This window comes from Sciurus vulgaris (assembly GCF_902686455.1).
Source record: "Sciurus vulgaris genome assembly, chromosome: 12".
Lineage (NCBI taxonomy): Eukaryota > Metazoa > Chordata > Mammalia > Rodentia > Sciuridae > Sciurus > Sciurus vulgaris.
Window position 1 is genome coordinate 53,916,182 of NC_136473.1, and position 19,905 is coordinate 53,936,086.

General features: G+C 33.0%; 1 protein-coding gene across 3 annotated transcripts in view; it reads right to left on the reverse strand.

Annotated features, from left to right (window-relative positions):
* Window positions 1–19,905, reverse strand: part of AKT3 (AKT serine/threonine kinase 3) — a 311,937-nt gene that overhangs the window by 167,543 nt on the left and 124,489 nt on the right. For 2 of the 3 annotated variants that reach the window (XM_079106137.1, XM_079106139.1), the window contains one exon: window positions 12,634–12,759. The exons of the other annotated variant lie outside the window; for it this stretch is intronic. In XM_079106137.1, the coding sequence (XP_078962263.1) occupies window positions 12,634–12,759 (126 nt within the window). The remainder of the gene's footprint in view (window positions 1–12,633; window positions 12,760–19,905) is intronic. 3 annotated transcript variants of the gene reach the window in all.

Consider the following 19,905-nt stretch of genomic DNA (forward strand, 5'->3'; position numbering starts at 1 on the left):
AAGAGCAATGGTGAAATATTCACATCTAGTGATTCCACTGAAGTAAGCCTTAATTTGCTCCAATGAAAAGTACCCAAAAGTTCTGAAATACATCTTCATATACTAATTGAGAATGACAAGATTTGATTCATGATACTGACATATAAACTAGTCTAGAGCCATGGAAAGTCCATACCTTTTGCACTGCCTACACTAGAAAAATATCTCACTCCAAGGCCCTGAGGTAGTCAGAGATGCCTTTGATAGGTGGTAAGATGGAAAAAGCATTGGTCTTGAAATGTGAAATCTGTGGGTTTAGTCCCTAGTTCCACACTTAAGACACCTGGGAAATTCCATGAGTCAAGCTTCTCCAGGTATAAAATAGAAAAAAGATTATCTTGTAAGAATGTTAAAAAGAATTAATTTAAGTGTACAATATAGCACACAGATGCTCAACAAATGGTAATTTATTATTATTACTGCTCAATGGAGTAGCTGATTTAAGAAATTATTATCTACTGCTGATAGACAAAATAATTGGACTTCAGAAAAAAGGACTTCTGAGATCCTTCAGTGAAACTTCTTCACTCTACATATGAGAAAATTCTGAGTCACAGGATGGTTAAGTGATCAGTTTAAATTTATATAATAAATTTCTATCAAATAATCATCCATCACCTCTATCTATATTTGTCCTTCTGCTCTGGCAGTAGTCTCACTATATACAAAATAAACCTTGAGAATGGTAAGAGAGAATCCACTATTAACCCACTGTGTATAATACTTGACATACTAGTAAGCTTCAATGGGTGATGAAAAGAGGGCTGTCATCCCTTAACTCCACAGATGATTGAGTGCATTCAATGCTAGACCACAGTTCAAATCATAGTTCTGCTATTTGCTTGCTTTTAGACTCTGGGAAAGAGTTTTAATATCTCTAGGTCTGTTTTATTATTTATTTTCAAAATAAAATAATAAATTTTTATTTCAGGTTGTTCTTATGATGTCAAATGTGATTAGAAAAAAAAAGTACCTGATACATAATAGGCTTTAAAAAATATTTCTTTTCCCTTACTTCCACAAAACCCTCTGAATTCCCTATGTATTAAGATGGGATCAAAGCATTAAATTTAATCATGATTCTAATTACAATTTCAAAACTACACACAATCCTCTATAGAAACTAAAAATCAAGTTAAAAAAATGATACACTAAAAATAAACTTCAACAAATAAGTTAAGTAGGTAGCTACGCTTAACCAAAAATTATAAATTTAACCAGGTCATAAATAAGTACTGTCAGAAAGGCAAGCAAACAATTGTTTTTACTCTTCATATATGAAAGGGTATCATGAAGGAAAATGCTGGGATCAGTAATAAGATAAAAATAATACAGGGATCCTTAGCTCAGTACCAAATGCTGCCTGATGTTGAAGGGTTTTATACCTGAAAATTTTTAGCTGAAAATCAGATATATTGACCTAATAATAAATAATTTAATACAAAAAAATTCTACAGTAAATCCACCACAACCACCCTGTCACACAGAGTGCAGTTTGTGATCATCAATCCATTCCTCACCACATCACCCTATCCCTCGAACAGAAAAGAAGAGAGTTTTAAAATATAAGCAGAGAGAAACAATATGGACTTTTCCAAGCTAAAAGCTAGCATTTAAAACTTTTAGCTAAATTTTTTTTTTTAAAATTGACCATTAAGGCAGGATTTTAAGATGGAATATTTACCTGTGTCTATAAATTTATTGTGTATGCTACTAAAAGATTAACAGTAATACCACTTTAGAAACTGTACATAAAATACCAGGTAAACTATAAAGTCTTCTGGTGCGTAGGGCATGGGAAAACAAAGTGTCTAGTACTATTGATGCATTCTGTTAAATACTTCCTATTTCATATTTATTTCTATCAATTATCCTTCTTTCTCCTTTGTTATTTTTCATTCTATAAATGGACAGGGAAATAATATCATCTGGAACTTTCACTCACTCGTAAGAATTTCATACCCATTTAATTCAAAAAGAAGACATTTAGCCAAAGTTTCTCAGAAACAATTTTTCAAATTAATTCTATTCTTTTTACCTGGAATCTACCTTGCCTTTTGAAATTTTAGTATTTCTCCAAATAATTTCAATTTCTGAAGAAGCTTTTCTTGATGAACCAATCTTTAATAACACTTCCCTTTCCTAAACTCTAACTACATATTTTAATAGTAAAACTTTAGAACTTAACTTTAAAATCTGTCTAAGTATCAATTTCAAGTGTTTGGGGCAGTTTTTTGCTACTATACTTCAAATTCTTCAAAGTGAAAGGCTATACTAATGTATCAGTGGAACACTAAACACAGGATTTGAAGTTAACATTATCTTAATCATGGGTTTAAATTCTGGCTCTTCCAGTTGTCAGGTAAGTGACCTAAAAAGCATATCACAGCCTCTCTGAATGTCTTTAAAATGGAGAACAAAATACTTACCTCACAGTGTTGTGAAGATTAAAAGAGATAAAATATGTAAAAGGACTTGGTACATAGTAACTCTCAAAGAAAGGTTGGTTTCCTTCCTTATTTCCTTTTTCCCTCAGTACCTGGTACAATGTTGAGAACATAATGACCCTCAATAAAAACTTTCTAAAATATTCATCAGAAGTAACTTCCCAATACACACACACACACACACACACACACACACACACACACACAGCCCTGCACACACATGGTAGGAAATGTCAAACCACAGTAAGTATGTAAGAAGTATGTAAGATTGTTACCTGGAAGAACTAGGTAAGGAAACCAAGGAAGGAGTATGATATAAAAGTACTTAAAAATAGCTCAGTGATAATAATTATGGATAGGGTGTTCCTTCACATAAGCAGCTAATGGAAGAGATAGTTCAATATCGACCTCAAGAAAAATTAAGTGACAGAGAGGGGGAGGGGCAAGGAGAAAGGAAGGGTAGGGAGTGGGTTATTGGAAGAAGGGGGAAGGAAAGGAATATAGGAGGAAAAGATGAAACACTGGTTATACTTTTATGTCCTGATGTCACCTGATGTAAGCTATTGAAACTGATCATTCCTTGCCTACCTTCCCCTAAAAACAATCCCCACTGCATCCTCTACCTTTCAAACAAAAGTAGCAACTTAAGAGCCACATTAACTTAAATTAACCCCCCAATGGGGATAAGGAATCCTCTTAGAACAGCCAAAAAGACTTGAAGATTTTATTGCCTTTATTAAAAAACAAAACAACTTTTGATTAAAAGGCATAACAATAGTTATGGGTCCTCCTCAGCCTGCAAAAGCTTTGTCTTCCAAAGGCTGGAGTTTAAAGAATTTGGTCCTCATTCAGTTCCTCTAGACCTCATCCAAAGCACTGAGGCAGAGCCAATAATAATGCCCTTTTGGCTATAGTAATTTTTAGTTATAACAAGGATTAGCACCTAGGATCGAAGACCCTGACGTTAAATAAAACTTGGATCTTCCCTGACCTCCTCCCCCATTGGTTCAATCAAGCAGTAGCAACTTGGCCTTAACTGCAAGGGATTGCTGTTTAGGATTCTCCTTAAAACCTGAGTCCAGGAGTTCAAGGCCAGTCTGGGCAACATAACAAGACCCTGCTGCAAAAATAAACAAACAAACAAATTAATTAAAAAAAACAACCTATAATGGTATTCAAAGAAAACTCAACAAAGTTTCCTTTTCATGCCAATGAAATTTAGTTAAAGGGAGAAAAATGACTGTCATTTAACTCAATTCAGCAAATATTACTGAGCATCTTCTCACGTTAATACTTCTATTTTGGTAGCACCTTTAAAATTCAGTGTTTTCACATATATCATTTCATTTACTCTTCATTGTGCTGATGAGAAATACATTATTATCATCCCTGCTGTTCAAGGATGAGAAGAATGAAGATCAAAAAAGTTACATGATTTTTCGAAGGTCACAAAGCTACTGAAGTTTTAAAAGATCAAGTTAAAGTCTTCAAACTCCTAATCCAATGATCTTCCACTATACCAGAAACTGAAACAAATGCTATAGAAAAAGTTTTAAATGTGTATATACAAGTCATTGCCTTCTAAAAGTGTAATGCTCTCTTTGATTCTACATAAGCCTCCATATTCCTTTATATTTTAAGAAATAGGATTCAGAAGATAGAGCCTACTGATGATTTTGGAGTCTATTAGGAACCAAAAGTGAGAGATTAAAGAAGGTACAAGAGAAAACACTGGATATAAAACAAATCTAAGCAGGTCACCTACAGTGTTATAATTAGGGAAGTATTAAAATAGTGAAACTATATAGTGGGAAACTCAAATAGCATACACATTATGGTTACAAACTTTTCAGAGATGCAGTAGGTTTCTCTCTTACCCCTGAAGGCTAGATATGAAATGCAAGACTGTCATAACCATTTCTGATTAAACAGGATTACACTTTTTCTTGTCAAACTGGAGAGCAATTTGAATGAAAGGAAGAAAACAAGTGACTCTGGCACTATTATCTTGTAGTTAAAAGAAGAAAAAAAAAAAAAAGACCTCCTTTTAAAGTGATTTTTATAAAGGTTTTACCCATTTTCGATTTTAAATTCAGTTAATGAGTTAAGTTCTGCAAACATATAAACATGATAATGAAGTCTGGGGGCAAATTTAATTAAATTTACAATAAGATACTTTATGATGAATATTTAAGTATTTACTCCTTACATTGAGATACCTATTGCTAGATTTAACTTTCCAATTACCTCACAATTTGGTCATAAGCAAGGATAAGAAAGCACCAAATTGTCAAATGATCAAGTACATAAAAATGGTCTAATAAATCACTGAAAATATAGAAATTCCCTATCTTATTGTACCTAAAAGAACACAGCAATTTGCTTCAAAAATAGCATGTGTCAAACATTAAGGAGTAACAGAAGAAAAAAGAATACTTAAAAGACATAAGGTATATGAATATAGTTATGAATTTTGGCAAGGGTCTGTGGATATAAGATATACCATGTGGATACATAACATATAAAATAATTACAATTCAGTTTCCTCTTGTGAAAAATGGAGAATATCTGAATTTTTTTTCTGAGCAAGAAGATGGGATTTGCAAGTAACTTTTTAAGAAGATGAATCTATACTATGCATTACATCTAAATATTTCAGAGAAGAGAATATTTGAAGGCAAGAAAACAATTAGGAGGCTGTTAAAACAATTCAGAGGGAACTGCTGAACTAAGCTAGGTAGGTAGTAGTGAAGTGTGGAAAGGAAGCAGTACTAGACAATACCTTGATGAATGACTCATGGCCTGTTTTTCTATGGATATATCCCTTCCACTGCATACTGTAACTAGATAGGTCCTTCCCTCCCCACCAATTTTTTTAAGTCAAATACTGGTTTGGGCACTCAGTAACTCCAAAGTTTTTTATCATTTCTAACTGGTTTTCATTAAAAGTATCAAAATGTTTTTCAAGATCTTTTACTATCTGATTACATACTATTTAATCTTAATTTTTATTCCCCTCCAAAATGAGTTCTCTATCCATCTAGGATATTGCCTATATTATTCACAAAATAAGCAACTAAAATTCTCTCCTTATGTGTGCTTATGCTGCTAAATTTGCTAGCAATATTCCTCTTCCAAAAACCTACCCTGCAGGACTCATGTTAACCTTATCTCATGAACAAATTCTTACTAAATCATCCTTGCTTACCTGACATATTGCTTCTCTCAACTTCTGCATTTATTTAAAAAAAAATTCACTGAGGCAATTATTCCCATTTTCCCTCCCACTGCTATATGTTCTGTGTCAATGTCATCCATTCCTGCATATAAAAGCTATATAAGATTATTATATAAAGATCAATAAACCTTTAAAAGTAAATTAATATAGTATCTTATGGTCCACAAAAATTTATGTAATTTTCAATTTTTCTAGGTTGAATTACGTGTTGGTAAGACTAAGAATCAACTCATAAGTTTTTTCCTTCTTCCCATGTATTTCCATGAAAGCATTAAGGAAAACGAACTGATTTTTCTGCATATTTCAAAATTTATTCAGAGATAAAGATACTTATGTTAGGTTTAAGCCCCATAAAGTCCTTACTTTTTTCAAGGAGAAGGAGAGAAATTGGTAGAGAATAAACATTTCATTTAATTTCTAAAACTGGCCTAAGAAATGCAGACTAACCTATTTTTTATAGAAGGGATTGAGGAAAGTTTACAGAGAAGAAAAAGATATGTTTAGGGTAGGCCAGTACATAGAGCACAGAATAGGCAGAACTCTAGAGGAACTTGTTGGAACAAGGGCTGGCACTCCTCCCTTACACAGGAGAGTGAAAAGAAACCTTTCAGAAATAGGATGAGCCCCAAAGACATATGGGCAAATATTCAAGTTCTCCATAAAGGAATTCTTTCCACTTTGGAATTGAGCAAACTAGGAATTCAGGGAGAAGTTGATAACTCTCAAATTGTTAGAGACTATAATTACTGAACATAAAAGCTATTTTGCTTAAAATGCCTTCAAACAATGCCTTGTGACAATATGTGTATCTTACTCTTCATTCAATGATGTGAGTGTCCTGTGCACAGATGATCTCAATTGTCCATCATTAGAAATCCATCACACCACAAGTCGAGCTAGAGATGTACCTTGCTTAGAAAAATGCCTTTTTCAAATTTACATCCCTATAGTACTATATTTAGAAGGCACCTTCACATGTAGTTCATATTTGATCCATTCAAAGAAAGATGAAGATCAAATTACCCTTCATTACTCACATTCTATAGGACTTGGAGAGTTTCCATTCTGTATCAAAAGATACCTCATTACTTTTAAATCTATAGAAAATGTCTTCTATACTTTGGATCTCGAATTGTCCTCCAAAGGCCCATGTGTTAAAGTAAAGCCCTGGTTCCAAGTTTGGCACTCTTGAGAGGTGGTAGGTGGAGCCTAGTAGGAGGCCTTTAGGTCACAGAAGCTGTGCTCTTGAAGGGAATTACAGGACCCTGGTTCTTTCTTTTCTTCGCCACCTGGCCATGATGTGAGCAGTTTTGCTCAGCCACATGATCCCACCCTGATACCTCACTGAAGGCCCCAAAACAACAGGGTCAACCAATCATGGATGGGAACATCCAAAACTATGAGCCAAGATAAATCTTTTCTCTTTTCAAGTTGATTATCTCTATTTATTACAGTAATAGAAAGCTGACTTAATACAATGTCATGGTATGGGGATGGGGGGAGGGAAATAAAATTTAAATTATAGTGGAATAATATCAGTTTTAGTCATGATGTTTAACTACCACTGCGTAGTAAGGCAGCCTTAAAAAAAAGATAACTGATTTCCAAAGGCTTCATTTTTCTCATCTAAAAAAAAAAGGAGACATTTGAATGTTTTCAGATATTTACTCAAAAGAAGTCAGTAAGTCGTGGACTAGGGTTGTGGCTCAGTGGTAGAGCACTTGCCTAGCATGTGTGAAGCACTGGGTTCGATCCTCAGCACCACATATAAATAAGTAAAATAAAGGCCCACTGACGACTAAAAAATATTAAAAAAAAAAAAAAAAAGAAGTCAGTAAGTCATTATATGTAGGCACTGGAAGCTATATATAAGGTAAATAAGACTACACTGTTTCCCCTAAAATAATTTGGACTATAAGATGAGGTATATACATGAACTAAACAACCAAGAAACAAAGTAATAACAAAAAAAGAAAGTAGCTTGATGAAGGACAAAGAGTATATATAAGGAGAGGAATATAAATCTGAATTAAATCTTAGATAAAAGCAAATTATACAGGCAAATAGAGGGTAGAAGAAAATTTAACGAGAGGGAAGACCTAAACAAAGGCTAAGAGTAGAAAAGCAGCAAATGTTAAATAGGGAATTATGAACAGTTCAGTATTGCTGAAACACAATTGCAAAACAGAAGAGACATGCAGTAAGAATTGAAAGGAAAGGCCAGATTAAAGACATCCTTGTATGATATATTAAGAAAGTTGGATGTTATTCAGTAGGCAATGAAGATCCAAGGTAGGGCTTTCACAGAGGAATGGCATAGTTAGGGTGTAATTTCAGAAAGATCATTTTGACAGCCATGTGAAGGAAAAATATGAGTGGTACAAACTAGAGGCAGAGAATCTAGTTAAAACCCTATAGTAGGAAAAAAAAAGAATATATAGCAGAGATGATGATGGCTCATTCTAGGGTAATTACAGAAAAAGACATAACAGGTTAAAGAAATAAGCAAATAATCAGGACTAGAAAGGGACTGGGATTTGGGTAAAGATGTAAAGGGAAAGATAATGATGGAATGGATCCAAATTTCTGCTCAGGCAGAAGAGGAACTATGGGATGTGAGGGAAGAAGTAGACAAAATCATCTTGAGTTTAGCTTAGGACATGTAATGTCCAAAAAGTATCTAGGGTAGAGATGTCCTAAAAGTCAAGTGACTTAAGTAACATAATGCTCAGGAAAGCAGCCTGCCCTAAAGTGATATAAGGGTAAGATTAAGTGGCATACTAGTTTTAATAGAAACCCTGAAACCTTAAGAGTCAATGTACCTCACTCAAGGAAGAGGTACAAAGTGTCCTTAATCAGAATTTTGTTAAATACCAAAATTATACATTATGCAAAGAAAGAAAAATCAGGAGATAGATCAGAACATTATACAATGCCAGAGATCATTACGAGAAGGAGATAGTAATCAACAGAATAAAACGAAGGCCAGATGAAAATCCAGAAAAAATAAGAACTAAAAAATGTCTATTAGACTTAATGCTGGGGACCAGCACATACTTCCCTAAAATAACACTGAGGCATCTGAGAAAACAGTAGAAGTAGGAAGGACACCCTTACCCTTCTCCCCTGAAGCAGATCATAAAAACCTAGGAAGAATTATCTGATTTTCCTTTGAAGGAGTTTGTCTTAAGATTCGCACTGGAGAGAGAGCCTCCCTATACCTGAAGTAAAGAAATATCCTCATCTCTAAAAACAGAGGGACAAAGAGAAGAGAAGAATATGAACAAACAGGCCTTGATAAGATACTCCTATTTATTACTAATAGAGTGCCCCCTTTTTCCAATCATAATTCCTCATCAAACCTAAGCATAGAAATACACAAGTTTATACGTTTCTTTGGATCTTCATAGCCAAAGGGTCCCAAGTCATATAAAAGCCACGTTAATTAAGCTCATATGTTTTTCTCTTGTTAATCTGTCTCGTTAGAGGGCCATTACACTAATGGGAAAAGAAAAAATCTCTCTTTTCCTCTACATCAGAAATTAAGTGGTCACTGGAGAATTCATGATAAGTAGTTTCATTGATGATGATACATGACATGGGAACAGGGGTGGGGGTGGTAAGACAAGAATGGAAGAAAGATGGATTATGTAGAGGAAAATGAGGGGTGGGGAGGAGGCTGGGGAAGGAAAGATAACAGAATGAGACAAACATCACTACCCTACGTACATGTATGATTACACAAACAGTGTGACTCTACTTCAGGCATAACCAGAGAAATGAAAGTTATACCCCATTTGGGTACAATGAATCAAAATAATAATAATAATAATAAAGAAAAGTAGTTTCAATCAAGTAGATAAGGGAGGAAACTACACTGTAGGGTTAAGAAGTGGAAATCATGAGTGTAGACTACATTTGTGCAAGATTTTAATCAGACGGGAAGGAATTCAAAATTTAATGAAGATTAAAAAGATCAATTCTAAAATTCCTTCCAGTTCTCATGCTTCACTTTACTCATATGGATAAAATGCTTAGTTTAGTAATATTCTATTAAAACCCACATAAATCTGAAGTAGAATTTTAAATATCAGAAAAATAGGGAACTCAAATTATAGCTATCACAGGGTCATAACACTTTCCAACATACCTTAGAAATACCTTGTAAAACTATTTTTTAATTTGTTCTTTCTAGATATACATGACAGTAGAGTGTATTTTGACATAGTATACATACATAGTCTAAGTATAACTTATTCCAATTATGATCCCATTCTTGTATTTGTATCATATATAAGGATAGGAAAGATATGTCCAATTTATTCTACTATCTTTTCTATTCCCATTCCCATCCCCCCTTCCCTTCATTCCCCTTTGTCTGGTCCAATGAACTTCTAATCCTCCCCTCCCTTGTTGTGGAAGGGAAGTGGGGAAGGAAAGATAATAGAATGAGACAAACATCACTACCCTATGTACATGTATGATTACACAAATGATTTATCAGAGAGAACGTTGTGCCTTTGGATTTGGGGGACTGGGTTATTTCACTTAGCATGATATTCTCCAGTTCCATCCATTTACCAGTAAATGCCATAATTTCATTCTTCTTTATACTTGAGTAATATTCCATTGTATATACTACATTTTCTTTATCCATTCATCTGTTGTAGGGTTATTGTGAACTCAGCTGCTATAAACATTGAAGTGGCTGCATCATTGTAATATGCTGATTTTAAGTCCTTTGGTTATAAACTGAGGAGTGGGATAACTGGGTCAAATGGTGGTTCCATTCCAAGTTTTCTAAAGAATCTCCATACTGCTTTCCAGAGTGTCTTTTTTAAAAAATATATTAAAGGGTGCTACGGCAAAAGGAAGGTAGGGCGAAAGGAGACTACTGGTGAAAGAAACTTCTTGTTTCAACTATGCCTTCTTTTAATGCCTCATAAAAACATTCTTTGTCACCTCTGTCTGGAATATTTTTCTATAAAGAATTTGCTTAACTTCTCCATAATCTTCAGAGACCTATTCGAAGTCCATCTTATAGAATCATAAACTGTGAGGGATCAAAAGACCCTTACAAATCCACTGAATTCAGATTGTTTCCACTATGACCAAGGTCACACTCATAGGTTGTACCAAAGTTGAAATGTGAACCATTTCCTCAACTAGTGCCCATTTCACTAATTATTTCCTTAGGTAATTATTATTTATAAAATTTAAGATTAGAGCAAGTCAGAATAACAAATCAAAATAATTCATTTATTGTAAGGCCCAAGTTAATAATATTCCTAAAAACTAAGGAGCTAGTTCATAAATTCATTATTTTGAGTCAAATACCAACAACTACTTGGTTATACACATAAAGATTACAGATGTCAACTAATATTTATTTCATAGATAAGTTGACTGTCAGTCACTAAATAGGATTTTTCCCCAAGAATACAGCATTTATTTCAGCCTCTGCCAGTGGAAGTGTTGGAGCAGATGTTGGCAGACCGTGACATACAGTATGTCTTTAAAACTTGCTGGGGTGTGAAATTTCATAAGGTCAAAAAATGCTGCATTTTGATCAGCAGATAAAGGAATTCTGCACTTTCCAAATTATTTCAGACAAACCAATATAATTACTAGCAAAATGGACAAACTAAGAAAACTACACTGCTTTAGATGGGACATGGTAATATATACTGCTAATGGTTTAAAAGATAATTTCTATGTCTTTAAAGCAAATGTTCACTCAAAAGATCTTCAGAATGAAAATATGTTCTTAAGTCAACACAAAATATTAAGTGGCAAAAGAATTTAAAACAATTTCCTACTGAAACAAATACTTAATATCTAGTGAGCATTTTGGTGGGGAAAAATGGTTTTCTTAACTAATATAGATAGATATGTGATAGTGGTCTTATTTTTGTAGAAGAAAAATCACTATATAAGAATCCACTGACGTAAATGGAGAAGGATTTTATTATAAGCTGGTATCTTTATCAGTAGAATGATTCCACAAGCCCTCTGGTTTATCTTTTCTTTAAAAAAATGAAATAAATAAGGATAAAGAAGACTAAGACTATTATAATGGTAAGATGAACATTAATAACATTCAGGAACTATTGTTTTCTTGAATTTATTTTAAACTGTTATTTAACTGAATTTTTTAGCTTCAATTTTTCCTCATGTTTTTCAAGTATGACTGAAATTAACAGAACCAAAATAAAAATTAAGGAGACTGTCCAATTAAAAGTTTTATTTCCATGACTCAGATTCTAGCAAGCGCTCATGAAAGCTGATTTTCAACTTAACTTTAAAATGTTGTATTTCTGAATTAACACAGAAATATCCTTTCACTGATGAATCAGCAAGTGTATAGAGACTAAAGAGCCTGGTCATGACACATCAATGATAATTGTCATTTTTCAGTTTATTTTGTGCCATGTTCAAACACAAAATTTCTAAATAAATCATGAACATTTTTGTTTATAGGAAGAAAAACAACTATGAACATAAAATCCCCTCAGAAAATTATTTCTAATGTAAATAACTTATTTTTCACCATGCAATCAATCAAATGATTAACAGGAAATTTGATAAGATACATACTCAAGTACTGGAACATCTTACAAACCAAGTTCAATCTAGCAACAAAGTTCAAAGGTATTCTTAAACATCTTCTAAAGAAAAACTTGGGGCGCATATCTGGAAATTGTATTTATCACATTCAAATTCTAAATATGAAAAATATTAAACCATATTACACTGCATAATATTATATGCTTAATCACTATGAATTGAAATTTTTATCAAAGCTGAAATTTTCTTTGCTATTTAATACAGACCCAAACTTATGTATCTTAAAATGTTAAAATCACACAAATAAATAAAAACAAGGTGAATCAACAATAATTAACTTACTTGCCACTGAAAAGTTGTTGAGGGGATAAGGTAAATCCACATCTTGAGGTTTCTCTTTATATCCTATGAATGAGCCATCTGTCTTCAAAAGGAAATATCTTGGCCTCCAGTTTTTTATATATTCTCCTACATGAGGAAAGCATGCATGTTAATGCTGCAAAAAATGAACAGCAGCCTTTATACGAAAAATAAATTATGGTACAATATATGTTCTACAACACTGGCCTTCAAAAATTTAGTTAGACAATTTTCTTTTAACTTAGCTTACAAAAGAAAATACATAGCCTACAATTAACATTCAAATACAACCCAAACATGTTTTGTTTTTCATGATTTCACACTTTGATAATTCATTTGCACCATTATTCCTTCAGAGAATCATTCATCTGAGTACACATTTTGTTCAATTTTTCATTTTATCAGTTGGTCATTAGAGCGTATTACCAGTCAGTTTAAAAAGCCTTGGTAAATCAGCCACACGGTATCTATGAATTTCGATGAAAACCACTTATAAAAGGAATATGAAATAGATTTCTCTTCCATGTGCCACTAATGGCATAATTTGTAAAAGAAAGAAAGAAAGAAAGAAAGAGAGAGAGAGAGAGAGAGAGAGAGAGAGAGAGAGAGAGAGAGAAAGAAAGAAAGAAAGAAAGAAAGAAAGAAAGAAAGAAAGAAAGAAAAAAAGAAAGAAAGAAAGAAAGAAAGAAAAAAACAGCTAAGTTTTCATTATTAAATCATGACTATAACTTTCTTTTCGGAGGAAAATAACCTTTCACACAGTGCTGTAAATAAATCAAGAAAACAAAAGATGAGTTAATAGCACTTAAACCATACATCAACTCACACATATGTATACACAAACAATTGTAAAGAACATATGGTACCCTGGTATTACATAACTCTCAATAAATGTATACTTAAGTAGATTTATGTATAAGCTTCTACCTAACCACAAAATAGATTCTTCCTAGTTATAAGCTCCATGACACCTCAAGAGCTAGATGGCTGTCTGGTCTCATTTTCCAGCTCTCTATAGATATTTCTATCTTGTTATTTACTCTCAAATGCTGAATCACAGAACTACAAAAATAAAAATAAAAATAGTTCAATTTTTGTTACAGATCAGCTGCTTCTCTTGACCCAAGCTCAAATCTAGCATCTGACTTCTCTGACTCCTTATCCTATCAGTAACTAGGTCAATCTGGACTTCATATATCATAAAATATAATCTCTTGACAACCTTTTTTTCAGATGTGGATCATTTCTCTGAATCAGCAATTACCAGACTTATTTGTCTCTTTACACACTTAAATATTACTGAGAACCCAAACAGTATATACACATGTTATATTTGTGTTAACTGTGTTAGAAATTAAAACTTAAAAATTTTTATTACTTTCTTTAAAAGTAACAATAAACCCATTACATGTAACATTATATAAAAATTAACTTTTCAAAAAAAAAAAAAGAAGGAGAGGAGTACTGCTCCGCATTTCTGCAAATCTCTTTAATGTCTGGTTTAATAGAAATAGATTCTCTGCTACTGCATTCACTTTGCTGCACTATGTTGTTTTGGTTGAAATACAGGGGGAAAATCTGGCTCAAACAAATTACATATAGTTATATTTCTTTGATACTATCAGATTTCAACAAGGAATAGATTCTAAAAGATTAGTTGCAATCAACTTATCAATGAACTTTCTTTACATTTGTGAAAAAATGTTGATCTACATTATACATTACGCTTTGAATGAATCTTTTACAGTGTGCATGCTATTTGAACGTCATGCACTGGTCCTACAGAAAACATGTTTACTGACTTATGCTGAACTTCCAAATGTCAACACATTCTCATACATTTATATTTGTTATCAATACCACCACATCACCAAAAGAGTGAGTGCTGGTAAGCTATCAGTCTCATAGTGTTAGATATATTTTCCAAAATTCTATTATTTGTTTAAAAGTTCAATTTTCATCATTGCAGCAAATGACGTCAGGTTTTTTCCCTTGTGTGATATACTGTTAAGTGTTCAACCTTGTGTCACTCTTGACTGATGTGCAATAATTCATTAAATAAATGGATATAGGAACATCCTTCTCACAAATATGTAAGTGCATAAAAAAAAATAAAAAAGAAACCTGACATCCTTCTACTGTTTTAATGAAAAAATACGGTACTAATGTCAACAGTCTCATAACTTAAGCTAAATTCATAAAACCAAAATAATTTAATTCAGTTCCCAATTTAAAAATGAAATAGTTCCTGTTAGTTACCTTGTTATTTTATTTTTCCATTTTTACTTACATATTCCTATATAAAATTTAAAATCACTAGGCCTCAATACTCCAATGAATGATACAAAAGCTAGATTTCAAATATCATTGTAAGATAGTAATGTAGAAGAGTCGGACACGGTGGTGCACGCCTGTAATCCCAGTGGCTCAGAAGGTTAAGGCAGGAGGATAGAGAGTTCAAGGCCAGCCTCAGCAAAAGCAAAGCACTAAGCCACTCAGTGAGACCTGTCTATAAATAAAATACAAAATAGGATTGGAGATATGGCTCAGTGTTCAAGTGACCCTGAATTCAATCCCTGGTACCAAGAAAAAAAGTAATGTAGCTTTATATTTGTACAATACGTAAGTCTATTGAGCTAAGTAACAATAGTTTAATAATTACAACACATTAAATGAAATATTCATTTGAAAAACATAACATCAAAAAAATATGGTAACATCATTTTTTTATTTTGAAAAGAATAAAATACACCTAATCAGGAAACGTGACATTAAAAGAAATAAAAATCAGATTTTTACTTCTAAGTCTACTTTCCTTTTAGTCACTAAGTATTTATACCTTCAGATGACAGAAAGGAAAATATCACCATATAAATTTCATACCTGTTAAATTAAATTTTAGAAATTTGAAATATTTTATGTGGTCTATAATAGGACTTCTGGTTGCCAAAAAATTCTTTTAAATATCTCACTGGATATATTGTATTCATCCCTTAAACATAATACATTATATCCAGTGAGATATTCATTCACACAGAAGAAATATTGAAGTGTCATAATTTCCCTTCTTGCTAAAATAAAAATAAGCATTACTTCTACGTTTTTTAAGTGATTTTAGGTTGACCTACTGAATTATGGTATGATACAAAGTTAAAAGTGGATCTCAAACTTTCAATGAAGATTCCTATATCTGTTTTTTGGTTTTCTTATCATTGTTCATCTACAATATGAATGGACTTATTGAGAAGGTGCTTAGAGTATATTCATTTATTTAGTGATTTGTTCTAGGTACTTGGGACGCACACCCCACCCCAACCCCTGCCAAAATAGGGACGAGGTCTCTAACTGCATGGGGCAGTATTACACCAGATTTCAGGTGCCCCCTAAATGCTTGAAGAAGGGTGCTACGTATTTCCTGAAAAAAAGAATCTCTTTTATATGTTCCCAATAAAATGCTGCAATAAAGTTCACATAATAGTATGGTATGTTGTTCTAGTTAAATATTCATTGTCTGATTCCAAACATGGAATGAAGAGGTTCTTTACTTACAAAGGAATGAGCCTTACGGAGGGACACAGACTCAACAGATAGGAATTAAAACAGAAACAAAATAAGCAAGCTTTTTTGTCATATACTAGACCCATCATGGAGGACAAGATCACTAGCCTAAAAGAGTATAAAAAATTATGGCTTTTCATAACGTCCTGGCAAGACATGTGTAGAGTAAGGATTAAGTAAGGGGGAAGAATTGTTCTGGCAGGCTAGCGGTCCCAATTGGATCTTGCCCAGTTGGTCAAGGAAAAGGAACTAAACATTTTCATCCCTAGCTCAGTAGCTGAGACAATCAATGTTGTAATAAGAAACATGTTCTCAGACTATTCTAAAAAATACGGACAAAAAGTTCTGACTTTTATGAGGCTAAGTGCCCAGAACAAAGATAGCCTCCTTGCAACCAATCCTTTTAAGATGAACTGCTAAAAGTCAGCCACAATTTTACTTTTAAATATTGAATTTTCACCTCAGTTCATACTGGATGGAGTAACTAAGTTTTCATTATACTTTCATAATTATGGCTTATAGGTTTCAATTTGAGATAGCTTGATTAAAATAGAAAGTCTTATTTTAAAAAACGGACTCTCTGGTGGTACCAAGTATTCTGAACAAATTTTTCTAAGGACACTCACCAGTGTACATCTACAATTTGTGTGCACCATCATGATTAACCTTCAGTAAGCACTGCAGTCACAACTGGACAAAATTTTCAATACAACCTCTTCTCAACTTTTTCTATCTACTTTAATGGGTACTTTTCATCCTCTTTGCTGAAGGTTATATCTATTTTGAAATACATTCTTAATCAATACCAAAACACAGTCATGCATTGCTTAGTGACAGAAATACATTCTGAGAAACACATTTTCTCATCAAGCAAACTTCATAGTTTACTTATATAATCCTAGATATATAGCTTACTACCTAGGATATAGGGTGTGGGTGTGTGTGTATTAAGTGTGTAACCTATTGCTCCTACAGCCAGGATGAACAAAGCAACACAAGACTGAATCAAGCCTAAGAGAAAATAATGCAATAAAGAGATAAGGTAAACAAGAGATACATGAGGCTGCTGCTGGCCATATATAGTAGAGTATATAATGTTTTACAGTAGACACTTTATTTCAATTAAGTAGGAGGTAACTCTAAAATAATGATTAAAAGGTACAGTATAGTAAATAAAGCAGTAATGTAGTTATTTATTATTGTCATATACTATTAATAGGTGTATGTGCTATATTCTATTTATTTATTTATTTATTTATTTATTTATTTATTTATTTATTTATTTATTTATTTTTTGGTGGTGGTGGTGGTGCTGGGAATTGCACGCGAGGCAAGCACTCTACCAACTGAGCTATATCCTCAGCCCTGTGCTATACTTTTGTGTGGCTGGCAGCCTAGGTTTATACTAGCAGCATTATAAACACATGAACAATGTGCTGGCCTATGGCAAGGGCTTCGTTAGGTAACAGGAATTTTTCAGCTCTATTATAATTTTATGGAACCACTCACCAAATCCAGTTATGACTGTATTTCCCAAAAAGGATCCTGGTATTTTGGCTTTAACAGTGAACTGAATGATGGAGCCTCAAAATATACATATACAACCTAATCCATGGAACATGTGAATATTACCTTATATGTAAGAATATATATATATATATATATATATATATATATATAAACTTTTTTAATAAAAAATGTGACTGAGTCAAGGATTCTGAGAAGCTTTTCCTGGATTATCCGGGTGATTCCTAAATCCAACTACAAATATTAGTTTAAGTACAGTTTTGACACATAAGAAAAAAAGGAGACAATGTAACCACAGAGGCAGATTGGAATGACATACCACAAGCCAAGGAATTCCTGGAGCCACCAGAAACAAGAAGAAACAAAGAATGCATTCTCCCCTCCAGCTTTCAAAGGGAATATGGCCATACCCACAATACCTTATTTTCTAACTTCTGGCCTCCCAAACATCAAACAGTAAATTTCTATTGTTTTAAGACATCTGATTTGCTGTAATTTCTTAAAACAAGCCCTACACAACTAATACAGTTTCTAAGCACTGCTACAAAGGACTTGTTTACTGCAACAACAACAAAAAAAAACCCTGATTCTTTAAATTTCTGGCACAATAGGTATACAGACTCAGTTAATACCTTCTAAATTCAAATGAAAAATCCATATTCTCTAAATGGTGAAGAATCCTATTTATGAATTGTGGAACTGGAAGAGGCTGCTTTTTAGGGTTCAGTTTTACCTAGTTATGACTCCAGATTTTATACCTTCACAAACTTCATTTTACTTAATAATTTATTTCTATTATTATTAAAACAAATCAACAATTTCATTTTGAGTGGTTAATTATAGAAAACAAGGTACAAATATGATTAATTTGGCTCCCAGGTTTTGTCTTTAACAACTTGAGATGGGATACGAGTTTAGATTCATACTTACCATCTAAAAACTGTGATATGACACTCAAAAGGATCATTATTTATTGGGATTATATGTATTTGACTCATCTCCTGCCCCAAAATTAACAGGATTCATTTCTTATTTCTCACCTAATGTCATATTGAAATTTTAATTTAGTAATTTTCAACCTAAATTAGTCCACACATGCAGATGTTATTTCATTATTTATTAACACTTCACTGAGAATCAAATTTGAATTTTTAAAAGCTGAAGACACAGAAAGTGCCAAAGCACAAGTTAGGGATATGTCTCCAGACTAAAAATGGATTAATTAAAATACGCAAATGGTCAGTCTTCATCTAGAAAAACTAGAGAATTTCTACATTTGTTCAGACATGCAAATGGAAATAAACATCAGATTTGCGTTCTCACAAATGGACTGAGTTAATAGAATATGCTTCCATTTTGAGGCCAGGTTGTATTCAGGAACCTGGTCCTGACTAATTTCAAGAATGGTAGAATGTTAGATGTGTGCTGCACATCTAACAAACTGAAATTAAAAATTTTTAAGGGTTTTTTTTTTTTTTTTTCTCTTTTGCTGAATCTTTCAAATGTTCTTTCCTTGCTCTTGGGAAAATTAAAAATGTGAAATTCTATTGTGACATCTATGTAATATCTTTGAACAACTGATATTAACCAGCATTGGATCTGTGTTAGTGTGAACAAACTCTGATATTTGGGAGATATGTATGAAACACACCCAAAGCATTTCAGGTTCCTTCCCAGAGTACTCATTCGAAGAAGCTGCTCAATGAACATCATAGATTATTACACACCTTGTAAAACACTTATTTAGAATTAGGGGAAAATGGGTTTTGGTTATCTTTATTTATTTATTCACAAATACTTAAAAGTGTCAAAATGCATACAAGCACTAAGAATGCAGCAACGAATGACACAGGAAGTCACCTCTCTTTAAGTTTTAAGTCTAGTAAGCAGCTGGGAGAATGGAACAGAGGAAAAAGGGCCGGACTAAGTGATTTTTAACTCAACATGAAACTGGTGGCTTATGCCTACAGCCTCAGCTACCAAGGAAGCTGAATCAGGATCACCCAAGTCCAGGAGTTCACAGCCAACCTGGATAACACACAGAAAATCTCATTTTAAAAAAACAAAAAACTCCAAATGAAAATTTATCCTACTTCTTTATTCATTTTCGATGATCAGAATGTCACCATAAGTGATGGCAATATCTCTTATTCCTTGGCATTTCCAAAT